Below are 13,988 nucleotides of genomic sequence, written 5' to 3'. Positions count from 1 at the left end.
TAAAAAACCTGCATAAAATAAAAATATGTCAAATTATTAAAGAGTTTTAAGAAATTTTTTCAATGTATTTTTATTGATTACTATGTGATAATAATCTTATCAAGCTCTATTCAAGGGCTGGAGGAAACCTTCAAACTCTTGATATGTTAGTGAAGGTTTTAAATAACCTACTAAAACTTATTAAGGGTTAGTAATGTTTAAAGCAAATAAGAAAAAAATCTAAATTTCATCTGTAAAGCTCAAAACAGTTTGTATAATTCCACTACTCACACACTGTATTCAACAGTTGCACAATAGACATTGTACTATGAATTTATTATCTATTATTTTGGTTAGAAAGTGGTATAATTTTTCTGAAAGTGGCATATTCAAATTTTCATTATCACAGGGTTTTACTATCATTGAAAAAAATCCATGGTTAGAAATCTCTCTGAAGCATATGCGAGGCTAATCTCAAGTTTACCTACATTATGTAAAGAGACCTGCTTTACTCTCAATATTTACATTTTAAATATAAAAGAAACAAAGAAATACAAATATATATAGACCTAAGCTTTCTTTCTGAACTAATTTGAATCCTGAAATACTGATACTATTAACAATTCAATGTTACACTGGCATCAGTAATAATTGATAAGGAATTATAATGAGTTGGAATTTAACTACAGCTAATTCTCAATTATCCTCTCTAATGTTAGGAAGGTACTAACAGAGATAATCCCTCAATAATTATTTTACCTGAAAATACAACTTTTGTTTTCATTTTTCTTCATACTTCCCTCCATCCGATTTATTTTCATGATGTTTTAATTAAATTAGCCAGCTTATGATTATAGCTGTGGATTGATTACAGTCAATGGTGTGCTAGTAAACTAGTTCTCAAAGAGAAAAAAAAAGCCTGATTTGTGCTGTTTGCCAATGTCTAATACACTCCTATCATGGCCACTTTGAAGGTACCAATGGGATGTCACAGAATGCTGAGTTGGGAAGAGATGTGCTGTAAAAGCCAGCCCCAGCACAAGGCTGAAAGAGCGATAAACATCTTCAAGAGATCCTATGCGAATCTTATATATAAGATCTTTGAGTATATGTACGAGCCGACAGTCTTCTGATATTAAACCTCCCAAGATTTAAATTAAAGCAGATTGTCTCTAACTGCAAGAATTTCTTTCTAGCAGAGTTAAATGAGATTAAAGATAGGCTGGAGTCCGTGGTGGAGAGAGACAGCAAGACAGAACTGCTAATTTGAAGCTGGGCACAGCTGGCTTGTAGGGACTCTAAGGACTAGTGTCCCCGGTTGCTCTCACTTTAAGGTGCTGACTACTATGTGCCTACATAAATGATTACAGAATTAAGCATGTCTGAAATATGTGTAAGTGGAATATCCATTAGCACTTTATGGCCAAAAACAGCTAGAATTTAAACAGGTAATTTTTAAACATTAATAATTGCTAGCCACAATCACATCATATTTATATATCACATACAGACTAAATATAGGGCAAAATGCTTTATTTACTTGTTTTAGGATTTTAAAATTGAGCACAAGTGGCAAAATTAGCATTTCTAAGTGTCTACCATGCTCTTGAGATGTCAATTGAGTAACACTGTATATCTGGGTAACAGAAGTCATATCTGATCCAGTTTACTTCTCTAGATATTTTTAAGTTTAATTTTTAAAAACAAAATTTTAGAAAAAGAAATGAGAAGCCAACTTTAAAGACAAAATGATAATGAAAAAATACATTTCTTAGTATTTACTGAAAAAGTCCTTTGCGATAAGCTAGCCAGCCATCTCTAATAAAAGTTCTTAAAAATTCTTAATAGGAAACATAGAACAGTATTCAATCTACAACACATAGCCCATCTTTTAAAATGACAAATTCCTATTAACGGGCAAAAAGAGAGTGGGGTGGTGGGAGCTGTCTGCCTGAGTGCAGCAAAAAGGTACATGTCTCTATGGAATTCAAAAACAATAATGAATGATGTAATGGTCGGTCTGCTTTTAATTTTCCATGCACTGGCAATCCTAACCAATGTTAAGGAAAAATGTTCCTCCCTTCCTGGACCGACTGCTCTTAGCACAATTCCCCCATGCCCACCCTTGGTAAGCCGCTCACTATGAATAGTGGGAAAATGGATTGTTTAAATCTACCGTAACTCTAAATCATGAGTTATCTTTTACTAAGTTCATGAAACATTGAAGTTTATAAGGTTAAAAGAGTCAGTGAAACTATAAATAGTATTTTCAAATTTCCTGAAAGTGATCCTAAAGTGAAAAGTAATATTTCCTTTTAATTAGGTTGGAAAGTCAAGTTTTCTATAACAAGCAGGTAGATTTAGACAATCAAAGGTGATCTTGCAGCCCCTGTCAGCACAGCTGACATATTCAAATATACCAATTTATATATAGGAATTATTGCTTTCCTGGAGAAAAGGTAAAATACAAAATACATTTTTGGTTTCATCACTGGGACTCTAAAATGAAACAAGGACCAGATTAAGAAAGTGGCATGTGGTACAAGGACCTGGTTGAGGTTTGTTTATACCTCTGCGAGGTCTGAGAAGAGTGCTTGGCTTGTGTTACGTCTCAGTGTATCCCAGTAGCTTCTGGAGACGAGTTCCTCAGCATCTGTTTTAAGTACCTGTAGAAGTTTTTAAGAAGCACAACTGAAATCTAAAGAACAGTCCCAAACAATGATAATTTATACACTCTAAATCTCTTCTAGCCAAACTTGAAAAGGAAAGAAAACACATTAGCTTACCTTTTTTGTTTTCTGCTGCACACAACAGTATTGTATTACATCGCTGGTAAACCCAGGCCATTTTCAAAGCAGTAACGTATATAACCACTATTTCTAAGTACAATGTGGCTTTGTCAAAAAATCACCTTCTTCACTCCCCGGCCCATGCCCTTCTATTGAGACATACATCACTTTTAAGAAAGTGTGAAATAAAAATTTTATTCACACCTGTGTGAAGTAAATTCATTTGGAGGAGATTTTGGTAATTTTGTAGCAACCTAGGAAAATTCTGCTTAACTTAAAAATGAATTGTTAGCTAGCAGATGTTAGTGCATCAAAGAATCAAAATGACCACATCCATATGTTAGAGAAAATTTAGATTAATCCAAAACTTGTCAGAAAGAAGTACGTGAGTTTCAGGCAAATCACTCAGAGCTAACCAAGGATTTGGTAAGTGTGTCTGTGGTAAATAGATCAGGTACTTTCTGGTTTATCCCAAGGACACAGCACCAGCTTCTACCTCAGCACAGGCTAGTCTGAAGGTGATAATCAAGATGAAGAAGTGTTGTCTGATCTTCATATGAACTGTAGAACTTCAAGCTTAACTTGGGCTGTATAAACAAAAGTAATTAAATCTGGTTTCTGTCAGAATTTATCAGGAAAGATTTCACAGATTCTCAGGCTTGGTCTTCTTTGGGTTACTGTGAGAAGAAAATGCTGCATAATGAACTTAGGAGTGAGTGGCTGACGATGACAGAATTCTCATTTCTTGTGTGTGTTAATTTTCACAAGTCCAGTGCCCCTAGTGAAATTATAAGCATCTGGGAATTATTTCAAAGACCTATGTTTTAATTTACTATTATGAACTAGAAAACACTGCCTACTGCCCATATTTTAATAAACTCTTAATAAAATGTTAATAATAAGGTATCATTGAGCAGGAGTCACTTATATAACATAGATGTATTTACTACCATGACAGTAAACATAGTAATATGGCAAGAGAGTCTGCTCATCACCCCCTTTAGTAACTAAATAAGCTTTCACCAAGTAAAATCAGCTGAGTGGAGAGTTAACACAGTTCTTTTTCTTTTCCATAGATATAATAGAACTTTGATAAATGGTCACCAGATTAAATACTCTGCCAAGTTATCTAAATATTTTGACCATGGATATATTTTTAAACTGTAACTAGAAAGTTGGTATACAGTAAAGAAAAGGATTGTTAAACCAATGAAACTAGAAAATAAGGCTTACTGCAATTATTAGGAGGATAACAGATTTGTTTTGTGAAGCCAGGCCTCTCCCCTACTTTCAAACCCTGGTCACCATCACCCCTCCCAGCCATCACACACAGACTTTGATGACACTAAAAATATTTACAATACATGAAGGGATAAAATTAGTTTGACAACCTATATTGACATGGATCGCTATAGGAAAAAAATGTATGTTCTGAGAATAGAAAAGAGAGAGAGGAGGAAGAAATGAAGGAAAAGAGGAAGAGAGAGAGTAAGGAAGAAGCTAGAATGTGAAGAATTCAGGTACTGGAACCCTAACCCTCAAGGCAATGGCATCAGGAGGAGGTGGGGCCTTTGGGAGATGATTAGGTCATGAGGCCAGAGCCTGCAAGGATGGGACTGGTGCCCTTAGCAAAGAGGCCTGAAAGACCTCTCTTCCCTTTCCACCACCTGAGGAGACAGGGAGAAGGTGACAGGAAGTAGGCCCTCAGCAACTACCACACTGAGGCTGCTGGCTTGCTGACCTTGGACTTCCATAGCTCTCAGACTATGAAAAAATGATTGTTCATCACAAGTCATCCACTTTATGTTATTTTTTATATTGCAGCTCAAAAAAGACAGAAGGAAAGAAGGAAGGAAATACAATAAAGGAGAATGGGAGGATAGAAGAAAGGAAGAAAAAAGGTGGTTACAGGGAAAAAAGACTGATTTAGAGATGGGAATATACCACTGTGGGAAGCAGAACAGTGGTGCCCTAAGGTTGTTCATGTCCAGATAGGCAAATAAACTATATATATAGTATATTTGAGAAAGGTTATACCCAGAGATTAGGAAAACTAGAGGAAAAAAAAAAATCCCCAAATAGCAGCCCATAGAATTGGGCAGGAAACTGTCTTTGCTATTAGTGATACTAAAAAGCACACACAGAAAAATAGAAACAAAGAAAAGAAAATTACATCTTTATAATTTGGGCCAATACAACAACTGTGCCCTGAGACACCATAATCTGAGAATTGTAATTTAAAGTCACATGGAACTGCAGGTCTCTGCAGTGTATCACAGAAATACACCCACACACAAGTCTTCCTGGAAAACACACACCCTTAACCCAGCCCTTCAAGAATCATCACAGACACATTCCAGCAAATACATGCTCATAATATGAGACTGTGCAAGTGTGCTAAGTAGCTTCAGTCATATCGGACTCTTTGCAACACCATGGAATTGTAGCCTGCCAGGCTCCTCTGTCCATAGGATTCTTCAGGCAAGAATACTGGAGTGGGTTGCCATGCCCTTCCATGAAAGAACCTAAGTCACCACAAGTAGGAACTAGCAGAAAAAAACAAACAATAGAACCACAGCTGCAGATTTCAGATGTTGAAATGATTAAATATGGAATACAAAATAAGCTTAATAAATTTAAAGAATATGAAGTTGCATGTGACAGGATTTTTTAGGAAAAACAGACTACTGAAAATTATTAGGCTGAAAAGTAAAACTAGAAATGAAAAATGAACCACTGAAATTTAACTGAACTATATACAGCTAGAGAGAAAATCATTCAACTTAAAAGCAATATGAATAAACTATACAGAATGTAGTGTGAAAAGAAAGAATGTGGCAAATTAAAGAGGAGTTGACAGACATAAAACATGAATACCTATGAAAGCTCTAGAAAGTCACAGTCGAGAAAATGGGAGAGAGGAAACATTCAGAGAAACAACGACAGTGAACATTCAAGAAATAATGAAAGCAAACAATCCTCATATTTGAGAAGCCCAATAAATTTCATGATAAATAAAAACAAAAAGATAGATTGTAAGAAAATTGTAGAATACCAAAGGCAAAGAGAATCTTAAAAGCACCCAGAAAGAAAACAGATTAACTACAAAAGAATAAATAGACCCAGAGTAGACTTTTCAATTTCAATAGAAGCCAGAAGACTAGAATGATACCACAATTTGCTGAGAACAAATGTCAATTTTTAATAATACACCTAGTAAAATTATCTTTCAAAATAATTGCATGTATACATAGATCAAATCATTACACACCTGAAGCTAATATTATATGCAAATTATGTCTCAATTAAAACAAACAAACAAATCCACAGAAACAGAAGAGACTGGTGACTGCCAGAGGCAAGTGGCTGGAGATGGTAGGGATCTGGGTGAAGGTGGTGAAAAAGTACAAACTACTAGGAATAAGATAAGTAAGTCTTGGGGATGTAATTAACATACAACCTGGTAACTACAGTTAACAATACTGAACAGTGTACTGGAAGCTGCTAAGACAGTACATCTCAGTTTTCATCACAAGGAAAAAAAATTGTAACTATGTGATGGGATAGATGTCAACTAGACTTACTGTGGTGATTATTCTGTGTTAAATACATATATCAAATTATGTTATACACCATAAACTGATACCATGTTATATGTCAATTACATCTCAATAAACTGTAAAAAAAATAAGGGAAGAATAAAGAGATTTCCTGAGAGAGAGTTTTAAAAAAAAATTATCAGAAGATCATCACTTGAGGATATACTTTGTGAGTATAAGATTATAAGTTTAAGAAGGGGGGAAATTAAAGAGGGAATTACTGAGAAAAGAATAGCAAATATATAAGTAATTCGAAACAAACATGGCTGATATATATTTTAGAAGTCTAACTTGGTGGATTAAAAAAGACAAGGGTAGACATTGTTCTTTTAAGTACACATGACAGGAGCGAAAGAATGGTATTAAAGAAATTTTAAACTCTATTTTTGAGAAAGAGAATAAGGATACAGTCCAATCTAAGACTTTATTATAAGTACATTTACTAAAATTTCAAGAATAACTACATAAAGAAAAAAAATACAGTGAATGTCTTCTAAACTAAAAATAAATCCAGGTAATACAAACGAAGAAAGGAGAAAAAAAAACAGTATATAGAATGGCTACAATAAATCCAAATAAGTTGGTCATCACAGTAATATAAACTGGATTTCCAATTAAAAAGCCCATATTATCCATCCAGAAAAAAAGAAACCATTAAAATACACAAGATACACTTAAAAAAAGACATATCCAAAATATAAGGAAAAAAATAGGTTGAAAATGATAAACCAGACTTCTAGTAACGACAGGCTAGAAAACAATGCCAATCTTCTCACTGAGAACAATTGAAAAAACTAGACAAAATATAATATAGATGTATCTTAAAGCATCTTAAAGACACTATCTGCCTTTTGTACTGTATTTTCAGGTACAAAAGCAATGGTGGGTAAAATTTCTGAAGCCTTAGTACAATGACAGCAGTGGGACCAAAGACCAAAGTCATTATATTCTTCAGAAACTATCACATTCTTCAGTTTCATATACTTACATTAAAATAAAATTCACTTAAGAATATACTTGCTGAAGAACAGAACTCATAATTTTGTTAATTTGATCTTTGAGCACACGTCTTTTTAACATTCGGTGTGAAGGGAAGCAAGCATAAAGCACTTCTGCTAATGAAGTACTATGGTTGTCTTGAGAAAAAACATCCAGGTGGTGATTTGTGTTGCAAGGTAAATTAGCCACTTTTTTCATGAACCATCATTTTTACTTGAAAGAACAACTGATAAGACAAACTATGGTTATTTAGACCTTGGTATATGACAGACATCTTTTTGGAAAATGAACCCAGTGAGCCTGTTGCTTCAAGGGAAACAACTGATAGTTTCTGTTGCCAAAACAATATACTGCAACAGACTGGATACAGAAGCATCTAAGAGAAACCAGTTGTCTTCTATTAAGTCAGATGTTAAAGAGATTTGAAATGAATGTAAAAATACTACTTTCCTCACTACATTTTTAAAGTTATTTTTCATAAAAAATGTTTATGATAACAAGTGAGTTTTTATTATTTTTAAATATATGAATAACTATTTTAAAATTTCTGAGTTTTAATTTCTAATATGGTAAATATGGATAAATATATCCAAAATATGAACAAAACTTCTTTGGATTCTCAATAATCTTCAACAATGTAAAGGGGTCCTGAGACCAAAACATTTGAGCACTGTTGCTTATAGTAATAAAAATGAATGAACTAGGTCCATTCATTAGATTCAATAACTTAGATGAAGCTGACAATCATGATAATGAGTCAAAGAAGCAAGACACAGAAAAACTCATATAATACGATCTCATTTAATTGAAGATCAAAAGTGGGCAAAACCAAACTGTATCATTTAAGATACATAAAAAGGTTGTAAAATGACAAAGCAGTGACTGACATAAGGGTCATGATTGTGATCATCTTTTCCAGGAGAAGAAGGATTATGACTGGAGATATATGAAGGGGCTTCTTGGGGCATAGTAAAGGTAATGTTTAATTTCTTGATCTATATTATATAGTAAACTTCTATTACTTTTTATTTCATATTTACATTCTATCAGCAGTAAATTTCCAAACTAAAATATATATTAAAAAAAAAAATCAAGGAAAGCTTCATTACTAGAGGTAAAAATAGTAAAAAACATAAAAAGGGAAAAGTCATATGTTAACAAAAATAAAGGTAGTATATTTATTTTGACAACTAAAATAGATTTTTAACACAAACACATTTCTAGAGATCTAGGGATAGTACTTAATCAAAGATTTAATTTGCTAAGATGATTTAAGTGATCTAAATATATTCCTATAGAGGCAATAACAAGGCTTAGAAATATATAAAATAAACAAAACTGGAATTACAGGTAGAAATTAATAAGCCTATCATAGGAATGTGTAATTTAACACACTATTTGACCAAACAAGTGCAGAAAAAATTAGTAATGATAGAGATTTAAAACACATACTTAATGTTTGATTATGCATATATAACAACCCTGTACCCCAAGTTGGAGAATACACATTATTTTCAAACAAAGATCATTTATGAATATTGGATTGTTTTAGTCCATAAAACAAGTTCAGTGCATGTTAAAAAATTATTTAATAACTGGTACATTTTTGGACTCCAATGAAATTTGTATAATAATCTTTAAAAATTTGTCAAATATAAGGTGTGTCAAAGTCATGCCTTGACTTTGCATTATTGACCTCATGTTTGCATTACTTATTCTTCTGGATGTTTTACATTTATTTTCATCACCATAGTAAGATAATCAAGAGTTGACTATATAAGAAATATGAAAAGAATTAGGGTTGTTTGGAACAAAAAAGGCTTTAACCTAACTATCTTCCAGAATACAAAGGAGCATGTTCAATCTTACACTGTAGGAAGGGATAATCTGACAGAGTAGAGGCAAAATCTACCAAAGGAATGATTAAATTTTGGAACTGGCTACTACAGACACCACAGAACCTCCATCTGTAATAGTAAAATCCAGAGGTACTGCATTTCCTGAAGGAACTTATTCCTAAAGGTAGAATCTGAGGTTATAATTATTTCCATGAACTGTATTCAAATTAGATACTTTATCACTCCAGTTGATCTACAGTTCTGGAAACTAGCAGATAATTGCCAGCTAATTCATAACATTATACTATTATATTTGTATGACATATACCGCTGATATTTCATATAAATGTTCTGGCTTTTTTCTAATTTAAATCAGTTTTCCTTGTTTGGTTTGACTTTTTTCAAAATAACCATTCCTTTCTGAGCAAAAATTTCTTATTAGTTTATACAACTTGAAAAATCATGTAATCCAGTGAAGACTGGATAATGAAATGACATCATGTTATATCACTTTATATGTATTTTATATTCTTAGATGGAAAAAAAGATGTTTTAAGTAAAAACATATATATATATAACCATAATAAAATGTAAATTACCTTCCTATTAAATAAGCAAGCATAATATAAATGAAACATGTAATTTAAATCTGCTTCTCAATATTATTCTCTTAATGTCTAAGTAACTACAAATTGTATATGTGGCTTAAACTTGAACCATATTAACCTGTTTCCTTTTAACAATACTACACACTCTGAAATGTATTATTTTAAAAAAAATGCTTGTCTCTTATATAAAAATTATAAGTTTAAAGGAAATATATAAATTGCCACAGTTGGAAAAATGGCTCATGCAATGACAGATTAGAAAAATAAATAACAAAGTCATAATTATTATTAACATTTATTAAGCTCCACAGGGCATGTGGCATTAGAATCTCTGAGATTCTTTCCCATTCTTATGTATTTTTGAAATAATTAACAGAGGAATCTTTTAAAAATTTTAAGAGAACAGTAGGCTTTATTCCATGGAAAACAGTGAATTTCACAGAAAAATTTTAAAATATCTTGTAAGGAATCAAAACAACTAGTCAGTCATAAGATTCCCATGGACTTGGCTTGTTTTCCAACCCATTCTAGGTCCATTCCTTGTGTTAGATAAGATATTTTAGGTTTATTTTATGCTGCATCAGCCTTTAGTGTATACTTGAGTCTCAAAGAGAATTAGTTTTTATAGTTTGGAATTCTTATTAAATATCAATTTCAGGAGGCACACAGCTAGAGTCTACAGTATAATGGAACCTTTCAGTAGGACAATACTGAGTAGGTCACTGTAAATGCAAGAGTTTCTCTCAGGTGGATTTGTATAATTTGAAGGATCCATCTAAGTGACTTAAGGATGCCAGGGAAAATCAAATCGACTGTGCCTTTTACATTCAGAAGAGACCGTGGCCTATTCTCAGTTGTGTAGCAACTGGGCTAATCCATAAGCTATGACTTTCTGGGAGAAAGAAAAGAACGAAAGCGTAGCATGAGAAGAGTACATCTGGAAGATCATTTGCAAGAACTCCCAACTTTTTCAGGAAAAGGCGAGTTTGAAGATCATAATCCTCTTTAAGAAACAACATGATACAGTGATGTATTAAACATATCAAGTGCCATCTTATACAAGACTTGTAGAGACCAAAGGCAGTAGGCAGGCATCAAGTTTTAGAAAAAAAATGGGAAGAAATACTGAGAACGAGCAAAAATTTATCCATTAATATCTTTGGTATTAGAATTAAGAAAAGATTACATCAGATGGAGAGATCTAGCTCTTAAAATACCTGTGTCCTGCAGGAGCATAGCCTGAGAATCTGCTCCATAAATTGTACTTAACTCTTCAAATACCACTGAAAAATATAAAAGGTCAATTACTCTACCAGACTTTTGGGTTCTTGTTCACTCACCTTCACCTTATTTTAATCTAAAGCTAAAGAGAAAGAATTGCTCTGTAAGTTTATAGTTTTCTTATAAATCCAGGAAGGAAATAAAAACTGCGGGCTTGGTTTCACATTATTATATTCAATAAATTCCTAAACAGTCTCGATAGTAGATATGGCTTTATAAAAGAAATAGCATTGTCAAGTATAACAGGTGAGGGTTATTTACATAAAGAACATTTAAAGGGTTGTACATACACTATTAGTAGGAGAATGGTATCCATAAAGTTGAAGACGCTGACATAGAGCACAAAGGGCCAAATGAAGTGTCACATTTCAGAATGAACCCAAGTATAGCAAAAGAAAAAAAAGAAAAAGACGACAAAATAATCAATTAGGAAGGGCAAATCATTATGCTACATTCTCTATAGAGCACGCACACAGTACAAGCGGGATAAATGTTAAAGATGAGTAGCAAAGTTTTTAAAATCTCATATAATTAAACATTAAGTGAACCGGTGCTCATTTCAACCACTTTCATTATAACTTTTTGATGGAACTATTGCTTTGAATTAAACATGGTACTCCAAAGTACACAGTTTTCCTGAGACTTGCTTCGGCAATTCCATGTGCAATGAGGGGCAGACCTTGATGCAGCAGCATGGCGGTGGGGATGGCATGAGACCTATGCTGGAATCCTGCTCAGCGCTTGTTAGTGCCGTGGACCCAGGCAACTTAATGAACCTCTCTGAGATGGTTTTCTCTTCTGTGCAAAGGTGTGAAGACTTACCTGAGAGAAATGTAACAAGGACTAAATGAGAGTAACATGTATAATGGAGATAGTACAGACCTTAGCACATAGTAAGTGTCCCAAGAAATATAATGCTCATTTCTCTCTTCTGAAGCATAGTTCATTTTGATATGTAAATATTTTAAAATTTAGTCTTGCCTAATTTTTGATTTGAGGATGTACTATTCAGTTTAAAATATTCTACTAATTAAAAGAGAATTTCATGTTTCACACTTAGCTAATCATTTTGAGTATTTATTATATTTCATACCCTGTTGAGTGGCTACACGGCTTAACTCATTTAACCGCCATAATCATCACATGTGCTCATTACTCCTATTCTAGTACAAATGAAGAAACTGAGGCATGGAAAAATTTAAGGACCTGGTTCAAGGTCACAGAGGTAATGAATGGCAGAGCTAATAGTCAAAACTTGAAAATCTGACCCCTACAATGTCTAACATAATCTATATATTTTCACCATAAGCTAAATTTCAATTGCTTCAAAACTCAAAAATCTCAACAGTTCAGGTATGCATTGTTTAAAATGTGACAGCTATTAACAATGTTACCAGTAATTATTACTATTATTGTAAATCACAGTAAAAAAAATATTTGGAGAGAGCTGTATTGTCCTAGAGTGTTGCTTAGTTCAGAAGCTGTACTAAAGATTATTTCTGGATTGTTTTAAGAAATAGTTCAGATAGCTAAATTCTGTAAGTGAGATTCCAGGAGCATTAATTGAACAATAAGATAAACACCTCTGGGATACCTATGGAGATCAGTGTCTTTAGCAAGCATTCATTTCCATATAAGTAAGTGATAGAATACTTATAAGTTATTTTTATCTGTTCTTTAAAACAGGTCTCTTTCCCCATATATTTGCTAGATAGTGTTTCACTGATCTACATATGTTCATATAAAAGAACACAATTTAGGGTATACTGATATAATTTAGATTTCATAATTCAGACAGACTTTCCCTAAATAATCCAAGTTAATAAAGTTTTACTGTATTACTGTTGAATATGAACTTATTTGCATTATATCATCGGTATTAAATTTACTTCACTTGGGATGCAATGAAGCTTTTGTGCTGACATGGTAGCTTTTCCCAATGTGGGTTGTCTGCTATTATTATTCCCTTTCCTCTCTCCCTTTGTTACTCACTTAGGTATTTTAGTAAAGGTTACTGATTAGAATAGGATTGTTACTGTACTGGAAGATCCATAAGTCTTTTCTGGAATTAGTATAAATAAACAAACAATTAAATCTGTATCCATTGAAATACTATCTACTTTATCACTGAAGTATACCAAAAGATTCATTAACATAATTCAACCTCCTAAATGATATTTTATTAACAATTTGCCTATCCGGTCAATCACTGGTCAATCTATCAAAGTTAAAATAATTGTTTACTCTTTTAGTATATTATCAATAGAGAGTGTCTTCTACAAGTGTCTTCCATAATTTAGTCTATCAGGGAGGTTAAAAAAATACTGATAAATATACTATAGTCAAATATTCTGAGAAATAATAAACATTTATTAATATAAATACACACTTTGTAAATCTACTGGGATGAAAATGACACCCATCTGCTACAGATAACCCATGTTTAAAAAAACCTAGTATATATGCTTGTAACAGTGAGAAAAATAAAGTGCTGCAACTCTTTGAAGTTAATTATTTGAATTCCAGATAAACCAATTAAACTATTTCACAGGGCCACTAATTTGCAAATGAAACAATTATCATTTATATACTAACAAAATTCACCATGTTTCTGCTACCTAAGTACCAGAGGAAGAAATATGATACAGTGGGTAAAACTATAGGTTGTGGAGCTGGCCAGCCATGAGTTCAAATCTTGGCTTTGCCATTTAATAGTTATGCAATTTTGGACAAGATACTAACCTTTCCAAGTGTCAGTTTTCTCATCTATAACTATAGATAATAAGGGAACTGTTTGGTAAATTAAAAGAGAAAATGCATGCAAAGCATCTAATATAATGCCTCATACTAAAGTCTTAGTACCTGTCTGTTATTTTTACTAAGTGAACCTGGGAT

General features: G+C 32.8%; 1 protein-coding gene across 13 annotated transcripts in view; it reads right to left on the bottom strand.

Moving 5' to 3' along the window:
• Positions 1–13,988, bottom strand: part of MICU3 (mitochondrial calcium uptake 3) — a 76,478-nt gene that overhangs the window by 14,989 nt on the left and 47,501 nt on the right. For 7 of the 13 annotated variants that reach the window (XR_014062569.1, XM_081521533.1, XM_081521528.1 and 4 more), the window contains 2 exons: positions 11,384–11,422; positions 2,550–2,645 (listed from right to left, as the gene is read on the bottom strand). Coding sequence is in view for 11 of the 13 variants with exons in the window: in XM_081521533.1 (XP_081377659.1) it covers positions 2,550–2,645; positions 11,384–11,422 (135 nt within the window). In the remaining 2 variants the exon portion in view is untranslated. The remainder of the gene's footprint in view (positions 1–2,549; positions 2,646–11,383; positions 11,423–13,988) is intronic. The other 6 variants (XR_014062570.1, XM_081521531.1, XM_081521532.1 and 3 more) reach the window with 1 other exon arrangement.

Source organism: Giraffa tippelskirchi, chromosome 8, assembly GCF_054371585.1.
Source record: "Giraffa tippelskirchi isolate mGirTip1 chromosome 8, T2T-mGirTip1v1.2.pri, whole genome shotgun sequence".
Taxonomy (NCBI): Eukaryota; Metazoa; Chordata; class Mammalia; order Artiodactyla; family Giraffidae; genus Giraffa; species Giraffa tippelskirchi.
This window is presented reverse-complemented; position numbering and strand designations above follow the sequence as displayed.